This window comes from Notolepis coatsorum (assembly GCF_963971535.1).
Source record: "Notolepis coatsorum genome assembly, chromosome: 11".
In the NCBI taxonomy this organism is placed as follows: Eukaryota; Metazoa; Chordata; class Actinopteri; order Aulopiformes; family Paralepididae; genus Notolepis; species Notolepis coatsorum.
Window position 1 is genome coordinate 16739063 of NC_140175.1, and position 26712 is coordinate 16765774.

At 43.3% G+C, this 26712-nt stretch overlaps 1 protein-coding gene across 1 annotated transcript in view; it reads right to left on the reverse strand.

Moving 5' to 3' along the window:
• lamc3 (laminin, gamma 3) overlaps positions 1-26712 on the reverse strand; it is a 183066-nt gene that overhangs the window by 22838 nt on the left and 133516 nt on the right. Inside the window, 5 exon segments of the mRNA XM_084324803.1 lie at positions 10264-10520; positions 16095-16281; positions 24017-24195; positions 25265-25407; positions 26004-26157. Coding sequence (XP_084180929.1) covers positions 10264-10520; positions 16095-16281; positions 24017-24195; positions 25265-25407; positions 26004-26157 — 920 coding nt within the window.

Genomic DNA, 26712 nt, shown 5'->3' on the forward strand with positions numbered 1-26712 from the left:
GGTTCCAAGCTGGGACTGAAAATTGGCTTCCTGTGCAGAAATAGATCCAGCTTTCCCGTGATTAGTAGAAAGCTGTTTTCGTATACATTTTGGACTACGGTGATGGTGATGATTCATAGGCATGCTGTGGCTTCGACTCTTACACCTCATGGACTCTTGTCCATCATTCTGCCCTCAGATGTATTACTGGTGACAGATACAGTATGATACCCACCACCACTCTGTCCTTTATGAAAAGGTGGGATGGCCTTCTCTGCATGGTTGAAAGGCGAAACTATCATTGGTATGCGTTTATTTTGAAAGCCCTTATTGGTAAACTTCCCCCTTACATCACAACACTGTTTGAATGGAATCTTGGAACTTATTCTACACGTTCAAATGACTGGTTGGTTGGTTCTCAGGGTTCCTCCAGATTGGAATGTCGGGTGAACTGCCCCTTTAAACAATAGACCACCGCAACACTTCCTGGTATTCTGAAATCATGGGAGAAAATGAATGAATGTGGATGAGAGCCTTGACATTAAGTGGTTGTACTTGTAGCTACGGCTGTGGGGGTGCAGGAGACATGATCCAATAGACTTTTATATACGCCTGAGTCTCCTGAACACGGAGAGACCAATCCCAAAGTCGATTGGCACTTTCTCGGCAGAGCTATAGTCACTTTTCCGCACCTATTCCCGAACTCCGCATGTGCAGATTGCCCACGGAGTCTCTCTGGATTGTCCAGAGATCTAGGCATGCGGCGTTCGGGAGTAGGTGCGGAAAAGTGACTATACAGATGCAGCACTCGAGATTCAGGCGGGAGTTACACACAGTATTTTTGTGCTCGTTTTTATACGTTTTTGAATACGTTTCATGTCCCTTTTACACAGAAATGCGTTTTTTGGTGGATGCGGCTGAAACGCTAAATTGTGTTTGCGTTTTGGAGAACCCCTAAAAAACGCGCCGACAACAGCCGTGTAGTCTGCATGGAGCCGTTGTTGCGAAAACGCCCATGCGCAGTAGATACCATCTGCGTGCCCTCCGGTGACAACAGAGTTTGTGTGTGTGGGTGTGTGTGTGTGTTTGGGACAGAGCTCCCAGCTCCGTGTCCCTGTGTCCCAAATAGCTGCAGCTACCATGTGTTGTCAAGTTATTCTTATAAGGACCCCAGTCCAAGCTACAACAGTCTGCATTCCCTTAACAATTGTTTGTATTGAGCCGTATTGTATTGTACCCATTATGCAATATGTTAAATAAAGTTTACATCCATTCATTCTGCTAGCATTACCACTGGCTAACATGAGCTAGCGTTAGCTATCAGACCCTGTTAGCTCAAAGCTCCTCTTTCAACTTAACAAGCATTAAACAAAAAGGCCCAGTCATCTATTCACCTTTGTTTAATACACACAGCGTTGTCTCTAATGTTATCTAACTATTGATAGCTCCCGATATCATCAGTTTGGTGCTGGCTAACTAGCGTGAGCTAACGTTAGCTTCTAGCCACAATGCTATATTGTTATAATGGCATATTCCATTGACGTTAGCATGCAGCTAACTGTAGCTACCGATCTTTTTTTAGACTAAACTATCCGCTCTTGGTGGTCACTTGTGTTGATGTTAGTTTTGTTTCATCAACAAATGACAGGCAGAACACACAGTGAATGTATCCGTTTTGTTTATTGCACTTTTATTAGGCTTTGCTGAAAAAGAATTGCTGCATTGAGTAAATAGGCAAGATGGTGGCGCCCATAGGCGCCTGCCTTGTTGACATTTTCTTTGCTGGAGCTTCCAGGAAGTGTATTGGCACATTCAAGTTATGATTGGTTGAAATTGCCTTCATGTTCGCCACCTACTGCCACCTACTGCTTTGGCAGTGTACTACATCACTGTGCCCAGGTGACAAAAACGAAAGTGTGACTCGAGGCTGCGACGTTGTGGCGAAACTCATATGACAATGAAACGAAAATGAAACGAAAGGTGTAACCGCCGCCTCAGTTCCCTTCTACTGCTCCTGTACCACCCCTCTACCACTGTAGAACTACACTCGGGTGTTATATTTCGGGGGTGACTGAGCTGACCCCCAAGAGAACAAAGGGAGGGTACTTGACTCAAGTGCTCTCCCAGAGAGGGGGTCGGGGGCTACTGCCCTCAGACCACCAAGATCATTTTAATAAGTGGGTTCGGGGCAGTCTGACTTGGGGTACTGCCCATATATATTAGTGTTGCAATGCATGATAAGTAAACAGTGAAAAAAGCGAAGGAATCGGATAGAGCTGGGGGCGTTTGGGACGAATACAAATTTAAGATGAAAATCTCCCCAGCCTGTGGGAGGCAGTGGAGGTGTGAAATCTGGCCCGGTCCAGAACAATAGGAGTCACAAAATCAGTTTGGAGTGGAGTGGTGGAGGAGTGGTAGAGGTGCAGTAGAGGTTTGATTTTTCAGTGGATCTGTAGCTCAATGTAACGCGGAAGTGCAGTGGTCTATAAGGTTCAAAGGCCAGGACCAGGACGCCTAGAAAACAGTTCCTCAAAATCCCCTATAATCGTCTTACATACAGTTCCAGTTCTTAGGCGACAGGAGATAAATGTAGACTATTTCGCAGAGTGACATTTAATTTGAGAAAGTGCAAATAAAAAAAATGTTTTAATGGAAAATTGAATCAACATGTGTGACATTCTTGTTATTTGGTCGCGGGCGGCTCCGCTTATTAACGTGGAATTGCAACGCTCTTGGCTCTTGTCCATCATTCTGCCCTCAGATGTATTACTGGTGACAGATACAGTATGATACCCACCACTCTGTCCGTCATGAAAAGGTGGGATGGCCTTCTCTGCATGGTTGAAAGGCGAAACTATCATTGGTATGCGTTTATTTTGAAAGCCCTTATTGGTAAACTTCCCCCTTACATCACAACACTGTTTGAATGGAATCTTGGAACTTATTCTACACGTTCAAATGACTGGTTGGTTGGTTCTCAGGGTTCCTCCAGATTGGAATGTCGGGTGAACTGCCCCTTTAAACAATAGACCACCGCAACACTTCCTGGTATTCTGAAATCATGGGAGAAAATGAATGAATGTGGATGAGAGCCTTGACATTAAGTGGTTGTACTTGTAGTTACGGCTGTGGGGGTGCAGGAGACATGATCCAATAGACTTTTATATACGCCTGAGTCTCCTGAACACGGAGAGACCAATCCCAAAGTCGATTGGCACTTTCTCGGCAGAGCTATAGTCACTTTTCCGCACCTATTCCCGAACTCCGCATGTGCAGATTGCCCACGGAGTCTCTCTGGATTGTCCAGAGATCTAGGCATGCGGCGTTCGGGAGTAGGTGCGGAAAAGTGACTATACAGATGCAGCACTCGAGATTCAGGCGGGAGTTACACACAGTATTTTTGTGCTCGTTTTTATACGTTTTTGAATACGTTTCATGTCCCTTTTACACAGAAATGCGTTTTTTGGTGGATGCGGCTGAAACGCTAAATTGTGTTTGCGTTTTGGAGAACCCCTAAAAAACGCGCCGACAACAGCCGTGTAGTCTGCATGGAGCCGTTGTTGCGAAAACGCCCATGCGCAGTAGATACCATCTGCGTGCCCTCCGGTGACAACAGAGTTTGTGTGTGTGGGTGTGTGTGTGTGTTTGGGACAGAGCTCCCAGCTCCGTGTCCCTGTGTCCCAAATAGCTGCAGCTACCATGTGTTGTCAAGTTATTCTTATAAGGACCCCAGTCCAAGCTACAACAGTCTGCATTCCCTTAACAATTGTTTGTATTGAGCCGTATTGTATTGTACCCATTATGCAATATGTTAAATAAAGTTTACATCCATTCATTCTGCTAGCATTACCACTGGCTAACATGAGCTAGCGTTAGCTATCAGACCCTGTTAGCTCAAAGCTCCTCTTTCAACTTAACAAGCATTAAACAAAAAGGCCCAGTCATCTATTCACCTTTGTTTAATACACACAGCGTTGTCTCTAATGTTATCTAACTATTGATAGCTCCCGATATCATCAGTTTGGTGCTGGCTAACTAGCGTGAGCTAACGTTAGCTTCTAGCCACAATGCTATATTGTTATAATGGCATATTCCATTGACGTTAGCATGCAGCTAACTGTAGCTACCGATCTTTTTTTAGACTAAACTATCCGCTCTTGGTGGTCACTTGTGTTGATGTTAGTTTTGTTTCATCAACAAATGACAGGCAGAACACACAGTGAATGTATCCGTTTTGTTTATTGCACTTTTATTAGGCTTTGCTGAAAAAGAATTGCTGCATTGAGTAAATAGGCAAGATGGTGGCGCCCATAGGCGCCTGCCTTGTTGACATTTTCTTTGCTGGAGCTTCCAGGAAGTGTATTGGCACATTCAAGTTATGATTGGTTGAAATTGCCTTCATGTTCGCCACCTACTGCCACCTACTGCTTTGGCAGTGTACTACATCACTGTGCCCAGGTGACAAAAACGAAAGTGTGACTCGAGGCTGCGACGTTGTGGCGAAACTCATATGACAATGAAACGAAAATGAAACGAAAGGTGTAACCGCCGCCTCAGTTCCCTTCTACTGCTCCTGTACCACCCCTCTACCACTGTAGAACTACACTCGGGTGTTATATTTCGGGGGTGACTGAGCTGACCCCCAAGAGAACAAAGGGAGGGTACTTGACTCAAGTGCTCTCCCAGAGAGGGGGTCGGGGGCTACTGCCCTCAGACCACCAAGATCATTTTAATAAGTGGGTTCGGGGCAGTCTGACTTGGGGTACTGCCCATATATATTAGTGTTGCAATGCATGATAAGTAAACAGTGAAAAAAGCGAAGGAATCGGATAGAGCTGGGGGCGTTTGGGACGAATACAAATTTAAGATGAAAATCTCCCCAGCCTGTGGGAGGCAGTGGAGGTGTGAAATCTGGCCCGGTCCAGAACAATAGGAGTCACAAAATCAGTTTGGAGTGGAGTGGTGGAGGAGTGGTAGAGGTGCAGTAGAGGTTTGATTTTTCAGTGGATCTGTAGCTCAATGTAACGCGGAAGTGCAGTGGTCTATAAGGTTCAAAGGCCAGGACCAGGACGCCTAGAAAACAGTTCCTCAAAATCCCCTATAATCGTCTTACATACAGTTCCAGTTCTTAGGCGACAGGAGATAAATGTAGACTATTTCGCAGAGTGACATTTAATTTGAGAAAGTGCAAATAAAAAAAATGTTTTAATGGAAAATTGAATCAACATGTGTGACATTCTTGTTATTTGGTCGCGGGCGGCTCCGCTTATTAACGTGGAATTGCAACGCTCTTGGCTCCAGGCTCGTCCAGGCGATAAGGGCAAGGGATGTGTGTCTGAGCGACTACACACACACACACACACACACACACACACACACACACACACACACACACACACACACACACACACACACACACACACACACACACACACACACACACACACACACACACACACACACACACACACACACACACACAGACAAACACGCGCACACACACAACATGGCAAAATAAGTTCTCTCATTTCCTCAAAACCAAATAACATGGCAGCAATATCTATAATAGATTTGAAGCCGCCGCAAGCGGCGTGGTAAGATGGAGCGAGGCCCGGAACGGCTAGGTGCAGAACAAATCGTTTATTTGAGAGTTGACAAAATTGTATATTCTCTCACTCTCTCTCTCTCTCTCTCTCTCCCTCTCTCTCTCTCTCTCTTCTGTTTTACAGACGGGAGCTATATCAACTCAGAGGGAGGAGGAGGGGGTGGATGAGAAATGCGGTTCTGCTTTAGGGATGATGTTTGTGCCAATCTATACACAGAGGAGCTACACTGTGGAGAGATCCATCTGCGGCGAGGGATCAATCACGGAACGTCGGCGTGTTTTATGGCGCTGTAAAGTTTGAGCGATATGAGTAAACATTTATGACCCAGATTTCAAGGGCAAGTTATTCATTGATGTGTATTAAAGCTGCGCCGGGGCGACTTCGGAGGAGCGAGCGAGATTTGAGTTCATCACCCGCCCGCCCGGGCGGGAGGAGAGCGGGCTCTGCGTGGCTTTTCGGAGCCCCTGCGTGGCCAACGAAGGCTTTCCACACGCTCCCACAGAGGCACCAGCGGCTTTAAGCTGAATCATAAAATATATATAATACAATAAAGCCCATCTTATTGGCCAAGAACAACAGCTCCCTGCAACCAATCAGATGTTTTTTTTTTTTTTTTTTTTGATCACATCTTTTTTAATATATTATTTCATTAAATCATATACATAACCGGTAACAACTAGGGCTATCAATCGATTAAACTTGACAGCCCTAGGAAACAACACATAACAACACACAGGAGGACATATCAAGCAACAAACAAGACCCCCCCCCCCTCTCCTCCCACAGGACTTCCCTTAAAAAAAAGGCACTTTTCAGAGAAGTCCAGATGTTTTTGTTGTTTTTTTGCCAATCAGAGGTTAGGAGATATTTAATTTGATCTTGTTATTTAAAAATTATTAAAATATAATTCAGCTTAACTCATTCTGCGCCAAACACGAGATTTCTTGTGTTTCAAATCCAACCGTTGAGCGCCAAACACGAGATATCTCGTTTTTAGATCCTTTTTTCTTTTTTTCCGATTTTCTAAACACTCGCGTGGACCTGCCTGTGTCTCCCTGGCATCGCTGCCTACGTTATAATTGCAATGACGGTCGTCTGGTAATCAGAAGGTTCTCGGTTCGATTCTGTCGATCTGGAGCAAGACACTTAACCTCCTAACTGCTCCCGATGAGCAGGTTGGCACCTTGCATGGTCGCCTCCACTGTCTGTGTGTGAGTGAATGGATGAATGTAAGGCATAAGTTGTAAAGTGCTTTGGATAAAAGCGGATAAAACTGGCCAATTATGCTTGAGAATAGTTGCTTAGGTGACGTGATGTCACGAGGCAGGCAGCATCTACAGTACAAACTCCAAGGCAACTGGAACAGACCACAGTAGTAACTCCATTTGGCCCCTTTCCCTGGTTCAAAAGCTCCTATACGTTACCACGGAGACTGTATGATATTTAGCAACAAAAAAAAAAATATTGGTTCAGCTTGAAATGTTTCTTGGCATCTAGAAGTCTCCTTTCCGGGACACTTGTTATCCCATTTGCTTGATCTACAGCAGTTCCCCGGGGAGGCGGCTGTTCCACGGCACAAAAAAAGGGGTGAAACGGTGAAATTTACACAAGTAAATCATTATTTCCTTTAGTGAATATCTTAGTCGGGACCTCACTGTGGCGGAATGGCCGTCTCCCCTGGGAGCTAGATCAAGCAGACGAAATAACAGCCTCTCAGCCTCTAGGAAATACACAAAGTTACATCTTTCTTATTTGTTTTATTCATAGTTTAAATCTGATGCAATGTTTTTATTTGATTCTTTATAAAGTATAGGAGCTTTTGAACCAGGGGAGGGGGCCGGATGGATTGCCACATCTATGGACTGTCTATGGACAGTGGCTCAGGAAGTAGAGGAGTCGTCTGGTAGTCGGAACGTTCCCGGTTTGATTCCCACTCCTCCCGGGCAGCGTGTCGAAGTGTACTTGAGCAAGACACTTAACCCCTAATTGCTCCCGACGAGCAGGTTGGCACCTTGCACGGTTGCCTTCGCCATCGGTGTGTGTGAATGTGTGAATGTGAGGAACTGAAATTGTAAAGCGCTTTGAATTCATTTTATGGAGGTTATGTGAACTAGAGCCAATAGATGTGACAGCTGAGCTATCCACGCTGTAGCTAACACACACAACCGTTGGTTGGTTAATTAAGAGAAAAAGCTATGTAAAGAGGAAGAGGCTCTTTGAACTGCTGCGGTCAGGCAAGCACTACCGGAGTCTCATGGCCAGTACAGAGAGAGACTCAGAAGGAGCTTCTATCCCCAGGCCATCAGGATGATCAATGACTCCATGTAACAACCCATCATCTACACTCATTGCACACACATCCACATGCACACACTCACTCTTAAACAAACACTCACCTTAACACTCACTTTAGACACTTTAACACTACATTATATTTATCTATTATTAAAGAGATTTGCACTACATTCATCATGACTCATTTGAATTTGCACATTACCTTAACGTTTTGTACCTAATTTTCTGCATTGTACCTCACTGTTTACAAATCTTTACTCACTGTACTTAGATTGTACCTAGGTTGTACTTTAGATTGTATATTGTACTGTATATTGTATATGTATATTGTATATTCCTCTTTACTTACTTACTTTTTACTTACTTTCTTACTTACTTCAGGGGCTCATACAGAACCAAGCATTTCACGGTAAAGTACGTGTATTTTATTGTGACAATTAATAAACAAACTTGAACTTGAACTTGAGGATGTCTAGCTTGGCTAACTAACTATAGGGAGGTGACATGTTCTACTAGGGCTGGGTATCGCCATTGATTTCCCACGAAATCAAACGATTAGATTCCGATTCACAAGGTCCCGAATCGATTCGATTTCCGTTTAAATTATAGATTCCGATTCACAAGGTCCCGAATTGATTGAATCGAATTGATTCAATGTTATAAAATTTAAATGGTTCAAGGAATCCTCTAACATGTTGCATTGTTAAACATATCAATGTTTACATTAAGAATTGACTCTCAAGCAGTTAATTATGTCACGTCTGGGTGATGTCTCAGTAAGTGGTTTCGTAGATTTGTTGTATTTCCACAATCGTTATCTATGTCTGTCACTATAGCCAATGGAAATGCTAGAAATGGTCACGTGGGCTCGGAGAACCAATGGAAAATGCCTATCCCGAGGCCAAACTTAATTGCCGACCCCTGGTCTACACCCTCCCCAGACCGACAGTGGGGCAATGCGTGCAGCGACCAGGAAGGGAATTGGCATAACGAGTCCATTTTAAGATGTATATGTAAGGGATAATGTATGGCTACGAGGTCATTGTCGCAAAATAATTGACCGACACGGAGTTTAAAATACCAAGCATTTCGGCGAATGTGAAAACGCCATGTAATAACGATTCTTATTACTTATTTTCACATTCGCCGAAATGCTTGCTTGTGATTGGTCAATAGCCCCCCGACTGCGGTCATTATTTTTCAATAATGACCGCTGTTTTTTCAATAATGACCGCAGTGCGCAGCTGTTGGCAATCAAGCCCACTGACACACACTGTTTCAGTGCAATTAGACAGTGTTCTGCTGCCGGCGATGACGGGGGGCGGAGCGACGAGCGGAGCCAGAACACAGCGGAGCCAGAAGGCTGCCCGCGATAATAATAATCACTTTATTTGGGCTGACAGAGCCACAGAACAACTGCGATTTGTCAAATGAATTAGGTATATTGTTAGTAAGTTAGCCATGTAATAAGCGGGATAATGTATAGCTATACTCGGTCATTGTCGCAAAATAATTGACCTTCACTACGTTTAAAACACTCGGCGAGGCGGCTCGGTATTTTAAACTCTGTGTCGGTCAATTATTTTGCGACAATGACCTCGTAGCCATACATTATCCCTTACATAATCGCTAATTCAAATGAAGATCAATTCAGAATTGGGAAATCGATTTTTTTTAACCCAGCCCTATATTCTACCATAATGTAATCAAATGGGAGCTCAGCCCACGATGCTATTCAGAACGCAATTTTGCCTCCTTCAGTTTTCTGGCCACTTCCCTCACAAAAAGCCAAAGTCCCAGATGATACATTCAACTGGTAGAACGGTTGATGATTTGTTGGAGAAATGAGTCATTCAAATGGCTACTTCCCGTAAATAGGAGCCAACAACAAGGTGTTTGCGCCAAAATGTCGCCCCAAGTCTCGACTATAACCGCGTGGAATCAGATTATTCTTTCTGTTTCAGACTTTTGGGTTTTTAACCAAAAAAGGCGATGGGTGCGCCGTCATCTATTAGGAATTCAATGCGGCCAAAGCTCTGCTTACAATCATCTGAGCTCAAAAGGCCGTTTTCCATGATCGATTATAATGGATTTATAGCCGGTCGAGTGATTACAGGCAGTTACTGTAACAAACTATAATTTTTTTATGTTGTAGACCATCTCACAGAGGTGGAATATGCTATTTAAATGAATATTGGCTTTACCACAGATTAAAAAAAATATATATATTTTCAGTGACATCAAAAACATGTTTGACCTAAATACTTTACCATTCAGCTAGAATATGCTAGATATTCATGTTACCCTAATGGGAGCAGTCGGGGAGGGAGGAGGGCAAGCGGGGCGATTATTATCAGGATCAGAGGACGTTTGATTCGCTCACCATGTTGTCCAGATCCAGGGTCGCCCGCTTCAGTTGCGTCTGAGCGGTTCTCACCACGAACACCGACTCCGAGAGCGTCTGGCACACACGCCGGCTCCCCCCGTCTGTCCTCTTCCTCTCCTCCTCCTCCTCCTCCTCCTCCTCCGCCACGCTGACGCTGCAGTTCAAAGCGGAGGTAACGCCGTACAGCTGGGCTGCCAGTGTGTGTGTAGACATTTCAAGCATGGAGAATTGCTTTATGAAGGCTTCCCGCGCCTCTGCAAGAACAAAGAGCAACAATGCAAATGAAGCCGGTTAGATGCCGCACAGGCGTGTCTTTCATGCGCCGTTTCGCCCGTAATGTTATTCAGGCTGCGCTGCCAACTGCTTTGTAGCCAGACGGTTAAGTTTCACCACGACGTGAGTTCAAAAGTTCCACAGCTGTAGTAGAGTGTGTCGTTCTGTGCATCTGTTTGTAGTTAGACAAATCCGATCCGCTTTGGCTCGTGTCCAGATGTTTAGACTGTAGCCTCTTTTTTTTTTTTTTACCACAATCTAACAAATAATCTGCCAATCAGCATCCTCCTGCCAAGGTTTTGAGAAAGGTTGTGCCCAGTGCAACTACAGAACTACCTAGTATAATTACCTGCACCCGTTGTAATTTGGGTTCAGACTGAAATCTTGAAAATAATCAAATCATACATTGACAAAGGGAACTTGGTGGGAGTCTTCCTGCAGCTTAAAAAAAAACATTCAATACCGTAAATCATAGCTTTCATACCCGCAAACTTTCCAAATACAGTACAGCTTTTCTGGAAGAAAAACCCTGTCACGGTTTGAATCATACCTTCTGAACCGGGAATGTGTCATCAACAACAATACAAATAAAATCCAGTTTTTTAAAGAGTAAAAGAGGAATCCCACAGGGATCAGTACTAGGACCGATACTCCTTTAGTCTATGCACAAATGACCTTCCTAAATCATGTCAAGGGGCCGGTCTTAAGATGTACGTGGAAGATACAGCCATGTAGTACGAGTATGGAAAAACAACTATTGCAGTTACAGACCGATTGTCCAAAAGCACCTGGAAGCAATAGACTGTTGGCTTGAAAACTTGTGTTTGACACTTAATGTCAAAAAACAGCCCATTATGTTTTTCCTCTGGCAGACGGCCCACATCGACTGAAACACTAGGCGTAGTTTATAGGGGGGGGGGTTGCAGGGGACATGTCCCCCTCAATTGAGAAGAGGTCAATTTGTTCTCCTCAAAAAATATAGCTAATATGAAAGGCAACCCACCCCCCCCCTCCCCAAAGAGGTAAAAAATAAGGGGGATATATTAACCCAACAATTTCAGACACCCCCTACAGGACCATACCATCTCACTCTACCATCTGTTGTGATATGTTTTGAATGTGCAGAAACAACACAGGAGAATAAATATTTGAAAGCAATGCAGAACGCCCGAGAGCCTTACTGTATTACATTCCACTATATTTGTCTCAGCGGGACGAATTTGTGCATAAAAGCCAGAATGCAGGGAATGAAGTGTTTGATGCAAAACATTTCCTGAAAGACCCCCCAACCCCCCGCTCAGTGTGTTGAAATCAAACCTAAGCCCTTGACTGAAATAGATGTTAAGATCAACAGTCAGCCAATCATTCACGTTTCTGAGGTTAAATATCTAGATCTAACGTTGGACCCTTAGGTGAAATTTGACAAACATGTAATGGCATGGAGGGAATTGGATTGTCCGCTAGGGGTACCACTGCGGGGAACCATAAAGTATCGTACAAACCTCCTTTGACCAGATGTGTTTTTCTATAAAGGGATTGAAACGCATGGAATGCGCTCTGCCTACTGAACTCAAAACAGACCAATTAAACTGAAGGAATTTTTAAAAGCCAATCAACAATGTCGTCATGTGCAGGCGTGGGGGTGGGGAGGTATGTATGTATATGTATATGTATGTGTATACTGGTAAGCCATACTACTGTTTCTATAAGGTCAACAAAATGTACACTACTACATAGTTTAACTCTTGTCTGTGAACATGTTATCTTTTAAAAGCCCTTCTAGGGACAGGCATTGGAAAACGAGCTATAAATGCTGTGATGCACAGAGCTGGATAACTGTCGTGCAATTCTCTGTGTCCCTATCAAATTAACATGACGTGAAATGGATTGAAACTGTTATGCTACGTTTGTTTGGAAACCTCCGCTGAGCCTCTCTGAGCCGGTTCTAACCGGCTGCATCGCCCGCTCTGACTTGGGAGGTACAATATGTTTGTATGCGGCATCTGGGTTGAACCGTTTGGGTTGTTTCCCTTTGCGAGGGAAGGGGTCATTACCTTGCCTGTCAGCGAGACTGTGATGCAGAATAAGAGAGAGAGAGAGAGAGAGAGAGAGAGAGAGAGAGAGAGAGAGAGAGAGAGAGAGAGAGAGAAAGCGACCCAGACACACTCCACAACATAGCCCTCACCCACAGAGAGACCCTCGATAGATGCCCACTCAGCCAGATGGTTCTGGGACTCTGCTCACAAACACAAGCAGAGCCACCAGACAGAAACCACACTGGACTAAACCAAATGATAAGAAAACTATTTGACACATTGGAAAGAAACAACCCAAAACCAGAGCAAATTGAAATGCTATTTGGCCCTAAACAGAGAGTACACAGTGGCAGAATACCTGAGCACTGTGACTGACCCAAAACTAAGAAGTTCCTTGACTAGGTACAGACTCAGCAAGCACAGCCTAGCCATTGAGAAAGGCCGCCATAGGCAGACCTGGCTCCCAAGAGAAGACAGACTGTGCACCCACTGCACACAAGAAGAGGTGGAAACCGAGCTCCACTTCTTAACAACCTGCCCACTATACCAAGATATCAGAGACATATACTTCCCACAAATTGCAAACACCCAAAGAGACTTTGAAAACATGGACAATAACTCAAAACTCCATACCTACTGGGAGAAATACAAGAATGTGCAAACACAGCAGCCAGATTTGTGAGCTGCTGTGACAAGAAAAGGACATCCAGCGGAATACAACCACCATAAAGACTGTACAAGAAATTCCGTCTGTAATGTACTGATTTCTTTTGTTTTCTCTGTTTGATTGTTTTGTTTTGTTTTGACAATGTAAACGTATGTTTCCCATGTCAATAAAGCCCATTTGAATTGAAAATTGAATTGAGAGAGAGAGAGAGAGAGAGAGAGAGAGAGAGAGAGAGAGAGAGAGAGAGAGAGAGAGAGAGAGAGAGGGCTAATGCAGAAAATGAGAGCGATAGGGAGAGAAAGATGGGGAGAGAGAGAGGGAGAGAGAGAGAGGGAGGGAGAGAGGGAGGGAGAGAGAGAGAGAGAGAGAGAGAGAGAGAGGGCTAATGCAGAAAATGAGAGCGATAGGGAGAGAAAGATGGGGAGAGAGAGAGGGAGAGAGAGATAGAGTGTGTCTGTGTGTCTGTGTGTCTCTGTCTGTGTGTGTGTGTCTGTCTGTGTCTGTCTGTCTGTGTGTCTGTGTGTGTATGTGTGTGTGTCTGTGTGTGTGTGTGTGTGTGTGTCTGTGTGTGTGTGTGTGTGTGTGTGTGTGTGTGTGTGTGTCTGTGTGTGTCTGTGTGTATCTGTCTGTGTGTGTGTCTGTGTGTGTGTGTGTGTGCTTCTCTTCATCAGTGCCTTCACACAGTGAGCCAGCCCCTCCCCATTGTTACTCGACCACCCAGTGTGGTGCAGAGGGGGGGCCGTTAACCCAACACATGCTAGCGAGCGACACATTGCCACGCACGCGCGTGTGTGTGTGCGTGTGTGTGTGTGGGAGGGGGCGGGTTGGGCAGCCATTATCCTGATTGCTACTATAATTATAATGAACCGGGGATTAGGGAGGCACTGCCTGTCACACAAATAGGGATTAAGTTGGTCACATGGCGCCTTGTTCTATATTGTTATGATTCGTCTCCATTTGGCCCGTGTCGTTGAGCCATGTAAGGCATGTCCCCTCTTAACGTAATGAGGATATATCAGCGTTGTGTTGTAGTAATGGGACACTTTATTATTATTATTATTATTATTATTTTTAAATGTTCTGTTTGGTTTCCTGATTTATCGGCTCGGTGTCGTGTCTGTACCAAGGACCAGAAGGACACGGACTAGTAGGCTAATTTGGAGATGAGTCTGGGGAGGGCAGTTCATCGTTCATCATTTTATGATGAATTGAAAATGGGGGACCCTGATGTAAACAAGACGAAAGTCTTTCTCTGGTCTGCATCCCCTTAACAATTGTGTGTATTGAGCCGTACTGTATTGTACCCATTCTGCAATCTGTTAATAAAATGTTCAATCAATCGATCTGCCTTCCATCGTATTTTACTCTGCCTTCCACTTTTATTATTATCTGCTCCTATGTTTTGTTTTTTATTTTATTTTATTTTATTCATTTTAAATGTTTTAATTTTTTAAACCTTTTTATTCTTATCTTTTTATTTTATTCATTTGAATGTTTTCTTGTTTTAAACCTTTTATTTTAATTTAATTAAATTTTCCTTCTGCTGTGAAGCACCTTGAGAGCTCACCGAGTTTAAAGTGTGCTATATAAATTAAATCTATTTATTTATTTACCGGCATGAGCGACATGTGGTGGGCTGTTGGGGGCGACAGTGGCTCAGGAGGTAGAGCAGTCGCCTGGTAATCCGGCGGTTCCCGGGTTCGATTCCCGCTCCTCCCGGGGGGCAGCGTGTCAGAGTGTCCTTGAGCAAAGACACTTAACCCCTAACTGCTCCCGATGAGCAGGTCGGCACCTTGCATGGTCGCCTCCGCCCATCGGTGTGTGAATGGGTAAAAATGTGAGGAACAAATTGTAAAGCGCTTTGGATAAAAGCACAAAATTATATAAATGCAGCCATTTACCATTTACCTTGAGCAGCGATGCCAGGAAAAGGCAGCTGCACTGACACGTGAACTCGAACTGCTTAGTGATGTTACATAGCAACAGGCAGCTGAACGGCTTCTTAGATGTTGTGACTAGAAGGGCTACGCGGGGGCGATGGTGGCTCAGGACTGGAAGAGCAGTCGTCTGATTAACACCTGACTGCTCCGCGGTGAGCGGGGTTGGCATGGTTTCCTCTGCTATCGGTGTAAATGGTGCATTTTATATCGCAGCGGCTTTTATCCAAAGTGCTTTACAATTTTGATCCTCACATTCACCTATTCACTCACACGTTCGCGACCATGCAAGGTGCCAAGTGTCTTGCTCAAGGGGGAGCGGGAGGAGCGGGAATTGAACCAGGAACCTTCCGGGCTAGCAGACGACCGCCTGAGCCACTGTCGCACGTGTGAATAAACGGGTGAACGTGAGGCATAAGTTGTAAAGCGTTTTGGATAGGGATGTCCGATATTAGCGGCCTACCGATATTATCGGTCGATATCGGCATTAAAATGTGATATCGGAAAATATTGGTATCGGTTTTAATTTAATTTTAATTACATTTTTTTTACATTTCTAGAACCTTTATTTACCCAGGCAAGCAAGTAAGAACAAATTCTGATTTTATTTATTGTCAAAAGTATGCATAATGTTGTGTTAATTCCACAACAAGAGATATGTAATGTTAATTACCTGAAATTATTCCGTTTTTTGGGGGGGGGGGGGGAACCCTGCATATATCGGTATCGGTTGATATCGGTTGATATCGGTATCGGAAATTAAGAGTTGGACAATATCGGTATATCGGTATCGATAAAAAAGCCAATATCGAGCATCCCTAGTTTTAGATAAAAGCTGCTATACAAAATGCAGTCCATTTTACCAACGACGGACGGACTGATCCGATTGGTCGAGGGGGAACGACGTTACGTTACCTTGCATGGCCAGGAAGTCTTCCAGCGCGTTGGGCAGGGTGTCCTCCCCCTGGTGGTCTTCTCGCTCGGGGCGGTCGCCCGCGCGGTACTCCAGCGCCGTGCGATACTGGCGCCCGGATCTGCCTCGGCAATCGAATCGGGCCAAGAGCTTCTCCAAATCCTGCAGTCGAGCCCTCAGCTTCTCCGCCTGCAACAACAACAACAACAACAACAACAGGATTTGGCATTGAGACTGTCGGTGAGAACACAAAATTCCCATGATCCTAGCGTGACTGCGACGCAGGATAAGAACAAAGAAACAACACCAGCGGACAACATCCATGCGTCCATATCTGTATGTATTTATTCAACCACTGGGAAGGGGATTGACCATACAGTACTGGGTATAGACAGGAATACCATCAGTTGGAAAACAATATGTACTGTATTGAGGGAAAAGCAATGAATAACTGAATCTAAACAACATCAGGATACACAACAATTTTCCAGTCGATTTTGCTCTTAACACATATAGTTAAAACCATATCCAGTTATTGAACGTTTTGTACTCATTGATTTGCTCAGTAAGGATAATTGACCTGTTTTAAACCCCCTGCCCTCTTTTCTCCATCCTCCAATCACAACTGTTGCTTCACAACTTTGTCAAAGGGAAGCGACGGTTGTGATTGGAGGATCAAGAAAAGAGGGCGGGTTTGAGATAAATCAATTGACCTTCTTTTAATCGTTAGTATTTCTACCAAACCTTAAATACATGGATATATTTATAATCATAAACACAAACAATTTAGTCTTGCTTATGAAAATGAAAGCAACCAAAAAAAATACTAATATAACCTCGGTACAACCGCATAAGCAAAACATAATTATAACTGTGGCACACATTAAACGTAGGCCAAATGCCAAAACAACAACAACCATGAACAGGCCTCTTAGCTGAGACATTGTGGGGGTAAAAAGGCTAGCTTGAATGAGCATAATGTAGTCCTGTGCACACGAGGTTAGCTTGATGTGACGGAGAATAATGTAATTCACGCAAATGGCCGTGTTCAGTTATCTCCCATGGATACGTGCAGCACTCCAGCAATTGACCAGCTAGCTTAATTTAACGAAGAAAAAAGGAATGAAATAAACATAGGGCCAGCTTATAGCCTGTCGAAATAGCAAACAGTGTCATTCCACATACGTGTTGTGACTATCCGCTCATATGCCCAGTTAAAAAGATATATATTTTCTTATATTATATATATTATATATTAATTATATATATTAAATATATTATTATATTTTTATATAGTTTATTTTTTTATGTTTACTGTACTCTTTAGTAAAATGTCATCTATCTCTGATCATGTCTTTGATGATTACAAAATACTTCAGGAAAGGTACTTTCTTTGTCACAAATAGTAAAGCACAGTGTTTGTGTGCTGATGCTTTGTACGTCTGAACTAGGGTTTGATTGTTATGTCACACACCATTGCATTGAAGGTATATACTGTATATACTGTCTTGTAAGTCAATATGGACCGGGTGCCCTGGGTGGTGCATGACGCTGTAATAAAAGATAATCTAATCAAATCTAATCGTATCACACTGTAGGAGCGTTGGTCTGTGACAGGCAACAAGAAAATAAAACATACACATGAACAAACATACAAAAAACAAACAAATTATTGTATTTTCACTTTCCTTCTTACTTACTATTTTCTTATCTTATCTTAGAATTATGTTTTGCCTGTTTTAAATATTACAACATTTAATATCTATATATAATACCTCTGTATGATCACATGTACAATAGTGCTGTATATACCGTATAGTGCTGTATGTACTGTGCTGTATATACTATAATATATATATATTTACGGCATAGGCCTATATACATATCCATATCTGTCTGAATATACCTGCATATAATTATTCTATATACCTACTTATACACCTGCATATAACCCATATAACCCTGTATGATAGCATGTACAATAATGCTGTATATACTGCATACATATTTATTCTACCTATATCTATCCACATAATGTTCTTTTTACAAATCTGTAGATACTATATCTATATCTGTACATATCCCTTACCTACTCTTACTACCGCTGGCCAGTATGACTTACCATAGTGTCTTTATACCTGTATCACTGTACATATGAATACTCTGTACATCCATCTGATTAGCAGTATACTCAGTAGTACTAATTTATAGATTTTATACCCAGTTTAATCACCTGTACATTGTACATTACTATTACACTTTACGGTTATATTTGCACTCTGGTTGTATGCCAAATTTATTTTTGTTGTACTGTACTTGTGCTGGATAATGACAATACATTTGAATCTAATCAATACAGTACTGTACATCAATTACTTTCCTAAATCATGTCAAGGGGCTGGTCTTCAGATGTACGCGGACAATACAGCCGCAAAAAAAAGAAAAACATGGAAAATGGAGCAACGTCTATTGCAGTTAGAGACCAATTGTCTAAAAGCACCTGGAAGCAATCGATGGTTTGACACTTAATGTCAAAAAACAGTCCATTATGTTTTTCCCCTGGAAGACAGCCCACAACTGAAATAGATGTGAAGAAAAGTCAGCCAATCCATCAAGTTTCTGTCAAATATATATATAGGTCTAACGCTGGCGGAAGAAAACCTCGTAACTCCAAAAACCCAACTTTTCAGGAGATGAAAGAAACGAACAGAGATTTGAGAGCGAATAGAGTTATGAGGTTTAGACAGATGATCGGTTTAATGCTTTCCCATTGTTTAAACTCTGTAAAACCACACACACATATGGAGGATGATCTACTGAGTTGATTTTATAAAAAAGAATCTTCCACCAGCGATGGTATCTAGGTCTACCGTTGTACTGTACTTGTGCTGTATAATCACAATACATTTATCTAATTAAATATAGTCAAACCCTAAAAAGGATAGTCAAATATAATGTGGGCGACAGTGGCTCAGGAGGTAGAGCTGGTAGTCGCTGGTAGTGAATGAGCGGCTAAAATGTGAGGAACAAAACTGTAAAGCGATTTGGATAACAGCGCTATATAAATGCACCATTTACGTGTGATAATGTGTTCTATTTTGTCATCACTAAGGCCAAAGTGAAGCCGGCCGCACGCCCTATAAAGAGATACAAGGTAATGAAATCCTTGTCGTTTAATGCCGCTTATTCGCTGCTGCCCCTTTACTTTTAAATGGCCCTTTAAACGAGCAATCCTGCAGTCACTGTAATTGTGCCACTTTACAAACCGGGGGGCTGGCGGCTTGCCTGCCTGGCACATGATTACGGGCTCTGGTTCCGTCTCTAGTAGCAGGTGATTCCTGTATTTGCAGAGAGTCCCTGTTGAGATGCTATAGGTGACTATCGGGGGGCATTGGTAATCTGCCTGCACCTGACTCTGCGTGCAGCGACTACACCCACACACCCCCTGCATTATCCTCTCCGGCATCCTCCCTGTCATTTTGGCGCCACAGTACATCCCTGAGCTAAAAATCACGGTTATTATGGCGCGTACAACATACACTCTCAGCATCAGTACACAAACACCGGGCGGTGAGAAGAAGAAGAAGGCAGTCTCTGCCCTCACAGAAGACTCTTTAAAACGAGCATTGCGAGAAAGGTGCAACACTCATTGTCCTGTCTTCTACTTTCTTTAATGTCTCCTTCAGTCATTGATCATGCCTCTCTCTCTCTCTCTCCCTCTCTCTCGCTCTCTCTCTCTCTCTCTGTCTCTTTCTTTCTCTCTCTCCCTCTACCTATCTTTCTCTCCCTCTCTCTCTATCTGTTTCTCTCTCTCCCTCTCTCGCTGTCTCTCTCTCCCTCTCTCTATCCCTGTTTCTCTCTGTTTATGTCTCTCTCTCTCTCTCCCCCCTCTCCCTTCCTCTCTCTCCTTCCCTCTCTCTCCACCCTCTCTCTCTCTCCCCTCTCTCTCTCCCCCCTCTCCCTTCCTCTCTCTCCTTCCCTCTCTCTCCCCCCTCTCTCTCTCCCCTCTCTCTCTCCCCCCTCTCCCTTCCTCTCTCTCCTTCCCTCTCTCTCCACCCTCTCTCTCTCTCCCCCCTCTCCCTTCCTCTCTCTCCTTCCCTCTCTCTCCACCATCTCTCTCTCTCCCCTCTCTCTCTCCCCCCCTCTCCCTTCCTCTCTCTCCTTCCCTCTCTCTCCACCCTCTCTCTCTCTCCCCTCTCTCTCCCCTCTCCCTTCCTCTCTCTCCTTCCCTCTCTCTCCACCCTCTCTCTCTCTCTCTCTCCCCTCTCTCTCTCTCCCCTCTCTCCCCCCCCTCTCCCCCCCTCTCTCTCCTTCCCTCTCCACCTCCCTGTGTGTACAGCAGAGGATGGGGGTGTGTGTGTGTGCCTGCCTGCCTGCCTGACAGAGAGAACAGGGTGAACGGGGGCCAGGGAGCAGAGGGAGCGAGAGGCACTGTGAGAGTAATTGCAGGTGTTCAGTGGACAGGGGGCCCGGGGAGTTCTCTGAATCGCCAAACACAGTGGAAATCACAGCGTGCGGCTCCTCGCGCACACAGGTACACGGCGCTCCGCGCGGAAAACACAAAGGCGCTCTGGCAGGAACACGGGTACATACAGGGACCGACAACATGCACCCAGCGGTGTACTGGCGCGGGCGGGGGGGGGGGGGAACACGACCAGGGGCAGAGCGGGCCTGCCAGCATCTGGGCGGGTAGCCGCTAATCACACGGTGTCATTTAGGGCAAATGTCTGCTTCCATTTCATTGCACATCCACTGTTCCCCCTGCGATCCAGGAGCACAAAGGGGCCGCGTGGCTCGTCGTGACAAAACGCTGGGAGGGTCTCGCGTTATTTCTAGAACAAGCTGCAGCGACGCACCATGGCTGTAGCCACGGCTTGATACAAGTCTTTATACAAGCCTTTATACAAGCCTTTATACAAGTCTTTATACAAGTCTTTATACAAGCCTTTATACAAGCCTTTATACAAGCCTTTATACAAGCCTTTATACAAGTCTTTATACAAGTCTTTATACAAGCCTTTATACAAGCCTTTATACAAGCCTTTATACAAGTCTTTATACAAGCCTTTATACAAGCCTTTATACAAGCCTTTATACAAGCCTTTATACAAGCCTTTATACAAGCCTTTACACAAGCCTTTATACAAGCCTTTATACAAGTCTTTATACAAGTCTTTATACAAGTCTTTATACAAGTCTTTATACAAGTCTTTATACATGTCTTTATACAAGCCTTTATACACGTCTTTATACAAGCCTTTACACAAGTCTTTATACAAGCCTTTATACAAGCCTTTATACAAGTCTTTATACAAGTCTTTACACAAGCCTTTATACAAGCCTTTATACAAGTCTTTATACAAATGTTCACACAAGTCTTTACACAAGCCTTTATACAAGTCTTTACACAAGTCTTTATACAAGTGTTTACACAAGCCTTTATACAAGCCTTTATACAAGCCTTTATACAAGTCTTTAATCTTTATACAAGCCTTTATACAAGCCTTTATACAAGTCTTTATACAAGCCTTTATACAAGCCTTTATACAAGCCTTTATACAAGTCTTTATACAAGTATTTATACAAGCCTTTATACAAGTCTTTATACAAGTCTTTATACAAGACGTTATACAAGTCTTTATACAAGTCTTTATACAAGTGTTTATACAAGCCTTTATACAAGCCTTTATACAAGTCTTTATACAAGCCTTTATATAAGTCTTTATACAAGTCTTTATACAAGCCTTTACACAAGCCTTTATACAAGTCTTTATACAAGCCTTTATACAAGTCTTTATACAAGTCTTTACACAAGCCTTTATACAAGCCTTTATACAAGTCTTTATACAAGCCTTTATACAAGCCTTTATACAAGCCTTTACACAAGTCTTTATACAAGCCTTTATACAAGTCTTTATACAAGTCTTTATACAAGCCTTTATACAAGTCTTTATACAAGTCTTTATACAAGCCTTTATACAAGCCTTTATACAAGTCTTTACACAAGTCTTTATACAAGCCTTTATACAAGTATTTATACAAGCCTTTATACAAGTCTTTACACAAGCCTTTACATGAGCCTTTATACAAGTCTTTATACAAGTCTTTATACAAGTCTTTACATGAGCCTTTATACAAGCCTTTATACAAGTTTTTATACAAGTCTTTATACAAGCCTTTATACAAGCCTTTATACAAGTCTTTACACAAGTCTTTACACAAGTCTTTACACAAGTCTTTATACAAGTCTTTATACAAGTCTTTATACAAGTCTTTATACACGTCTTTATACAAGCCTTTATACAAGTCTTTACACAAGTCTTTATACAAGTCTTTATACAAGTCTTTATACAAGTCTTTATACAAGCCTTTATACAAGTCTTTATACAAGTCTTTATACAAGTCTTTATACATGTCTTTATACAAGCCTTTATACAAGTCTTTATACATATCTTTATACAAGCCTTTATACAAGTCTTTACACAAGCCTTTACATGAGCCTTTATACAAGTCTTTATACAAGTCTTTATACAAGTCTTTACATGAGCCTTTATACAAGCCTTTATACAAGTCTTTATACAAGTCTTTATACAAGCCTTTATACAAGCCTTTATACAAGTCTTTACACAAGTCTTTACACAAGTCTTTACACAAGTCTTTATACAAGTCTTTATACACGTCTTTATACAAGACTTTATACAAGCCTTTATACAAGCCTTTATACAAGTCTTTACACAAGTCTTTATACAAGTCTTTATACAAGTCTTTATACAAGTCTTTATACAAGCCTTTATACAAGTCTTTATACAAGTCTTTATACAAGTCTTTATACACGTCTTTATACAAGACTTTATACAAGCCTTTATACAAGCCTTTATACAAGTCTTTATACAAGTCTTTATACAAGTCTTTAAACAAGTCTTTATACAAGTCATTATACAAGTCATTATACAAGTCTTTATACAAGTCTTTATACAAGTCTTTATACAAACCTTTATACAAGTCTTTATACAAGTCTTTATACAAGCCTTTATACAAGTCTTTACACAAGTCTTTACACAAGTATTTATACAAGCCTTTATACAAGTCTTTATACAAGCCTTTACACAAGCCTTTATACAAGTCTTTATACAAGTCTTCAGGGACTAGAAACATGGAGCGTGAACTCTCCTCCTCATCCTCTCTCTCTCTCTCTCTCTCTCTCTCTCTCTCTCTCTCTCTCTCTCTCTCTCTCTCTCTCTCTCTCTCAGGGACACTTGAACAAAGGTTATATGGACTGAAATACTAGTCAATACATGTACTGTATGTGGTGCTAAGTATAAGAGCAGAGTTCAGGATCTCATCCTTTGAGTTTGATGTGAAAACAACATAAAAAAAAGGTAATTCTGAAACCCATGCTATTAACCCACGCTCTCTCTCACCCGCCTCCCTCTGTCTTCTCTCCCCCTCTATTTTTCTCACTCTTTCTCTATATTTTCTCTCTCTCTTTTCTCTCTCTTATCGTTCTTACTCTCTCTCTCTCTGCACACTCTATCCCTTCTCCCCTTTCCTCACCCAATCCTTCATTGTCCTGCCTTCTACTTTCTTTAATGTCTCCTTCAGTCATTGATCATGCCTCTCTCTCTCTCTCTCTCTCTCTCTCTCACTCTCTCACTCTCTCACTCTCTCTCTCTCACTCTCTCACTCTCTCTCTCTCTCTCTCTCTCTCTCTCTCTCTCTCTCTCTCTCTCTCTCTCTCTCTCTCTCTCTATCTCTCTCTCTCACACACACACACACACACACACACACACACACACACACACACACACACACACACACACACACACACACACACACACACACACACACACACACACACACACACACACACACACACACACACACACACACACACACACACACACACACACACAGGCGTGCTCACCTGCTCATTAACGAGCCCGTAGCAAACAGGGCACTCCTCACACTGATGGCTGGCTCTGTTGTGGTAATAGTTGAGCTCACACTTGTCACACTTGTAGCCAACGAAGCCATGGCGACAGTAGCAGGTGCCGTTGCCATGACACTGCATGGAGACGGAGCCCATGGGGTCACAGTTACACGCTAGAGAGGGAGAGAGAGAGCGGGGACAAGAGGGAGAGAGTGAGGACAAGAGGGTGAGACAAGAGGGAGAGAGAGCGGGGACAAGAGAGGGAGAGAGGACAAGAGGGAGAGACAAGAGGGAGCACTGCAGCAGGCAGCAGTGACCAATTTGCTGCTCAAATGCTGCTCCAATTTAGTTTAATCACGATATATCACGACCTTAATTTCCTGCGCAATGTCCAGAATGGCCTTTGACCTCGATTGTTCATCTGAGTGGTAGACAACGAGTCTCTCCAGAATGGCCTTTGAGCTCGATTGTTCGTCAGAGTGGTAGACAGCGAGCCTTTTTATAAAGTTCCACCTGGTTGGTTTCAATCCTGGCTATTGTCACAGCCAAAGGATCTACGCCTCTCCGAATTAGGTTAAGGCAGTACCACCAGATCCATATGCTGATCATTCATTGGCTTACCCTCATTTACAAAACCCTCCTTGGTCTGACCCCTCCTTATATGATACACTTGTTAAAATGGTCATCTACTCCCTGTAACACCGGAGCTGCTCACCGTATCTCGCTAGATGTTCCCCTTGTTAACACTTCCTTCAGTCAACCCTCCTTCCAATTTGCTGCTCCCAGCAGTTGGAACAAGATGCAAAAGACTTGGAAATGGATAAATTGATCCCCTGCACTACTTTTAAGGACTCTATCACAGAGTTGTTTACACACACACCTGCTACTGTCACCCAGCCTTTTAACTGTAATGTGTTTGTTCTGCTTCCTGTATTACATACCGTGTCATTTTATTTGGTTGTTTGTTTGATGTGTGTTTTAATGATTTCCCTTTACCTCTGTGATGTCTGTTTCTTTTCTATTTTATTTCATTTCATAAAATGTTTGTCCCCTTTCCCTGTTACCCTTCGAGAGGCCCTTTTGTCCTCTCGCCAGGCCGTCATTGTAAATAAGAACGTGTTCCTGTCTGGTTAAATAAAGGTTAAATACAAAATAAAATAAAAAATAAAATAAAAAATGTTGGTGGTGGGGCTACCCAGTGTGTTTACATGTGGATCGTGGAGTAGGCCTTTAAACCAGTACCTCTGCAGCCTCGCGACGAGAACCCAAAGAAGCCGGGGCGACAGGCGTCGCAGGACCTGGCCTCCACCCCCGCCCGGCACACGCACTGCCCCGAGACCGGGTGGCACGCCTCGGAGGACGAGCCCATCGGATCACAGCTGCACCTGGGGGGGGGGCATGACAAGGGACAGAATGAAATCACCTCATATTTGGTTTGGTGGGTAATCATATCCATTACAACTAAGGCTGTCAATCGATTCAAATATCTATTCTGATTAATCGCATGATTGTCCATAGTTAACTTGTGATTAATCGCAAATTAATCGCATATTTTCTATCTGTTCTATATCTACCTGAAACAGATCTTTTTCAAGTTTTTAATACTCTTATCAACATGGGAGTCAACAAATGCTTGCTTTATGCAGCCATTTAACACAAAAGGATGACCCTCATGCATGGAACATTTGCATCAAATTCAAAACAGAGTGATGCACAAAATAACTTAAAAGAAAATAATTATTTAAAACAATGAATAAAGTGTGCATGAAATAATAGGGGAAAGAAAACGTTAGGAACTTGTCACATTTCCCCCCCCTCTCTCTTATATATTTTTTAAATGATTACATTTTATTTTTTAAACGTTAATGTTGCGCAAAAAAATGTGTGGCGTTAAAAGAATTGTGCGTTAACGCGTTAACTTTGACAGCCTTAATTACAACACATTGTTATTGCCGGGGGGGGGAGGGGGGGTCCTCTTTACCCCTCACAGCCTGTCCCGCGCTCCAGGTTGAAGAAGCCGACGTCGCAGTGGCTGCAGTCCCGGCCGGTGACGTGAGCGAGGCAGCGGCAGCTCCCTGTCTGGGGGTGACACTCCTCCGGCGGCCCGGACGTCCCTGCAGCGCTGCAGCTGCACGCTGGAGGACCAGGAGAACCAGGACCACGGCCACAAGAGAACCAGGTCAATTAGAGAGATGTAGAGAACAAAGTTCCATCTTCCAGAAGCTACAGAGCGGTTATTTACAGACGCAACTGTCAAAGAATATAGAATACAACAGAGTAGAATAGAATAGAGTAGAATAGAATAGAGTAGAATAGAGTAGAATAGAGTAGAATAGAATAGAGTAGAATAGAGTAGAATAGAGTAGAATAGAATAGAGTAGAATAGAGTAGCATATAATAGAGTAGAATAGAATATAATAGAGTAGAATAGAATAGAATAGCGGCCGGGTAGCGCAGCGCACTAAGCGTCTGTCTACCACCGCAGATACACTGGTATTGAATCCGGCTGTCAGCGGTGCCTCCGGCTTGGCCGGCCGTCATACTGACACAATTGGCAGAGTCAGCGGGAGGGAAGCCGGTGGGTGGTAATCTGGTCGTTGTAAACAGCGACTCCTACAGGTCGGTCAGGGCGCCTGCACAACGAGGGAGGGAAATGGTGAAGGTAGTGTGACCTCCCACACGTTACACCT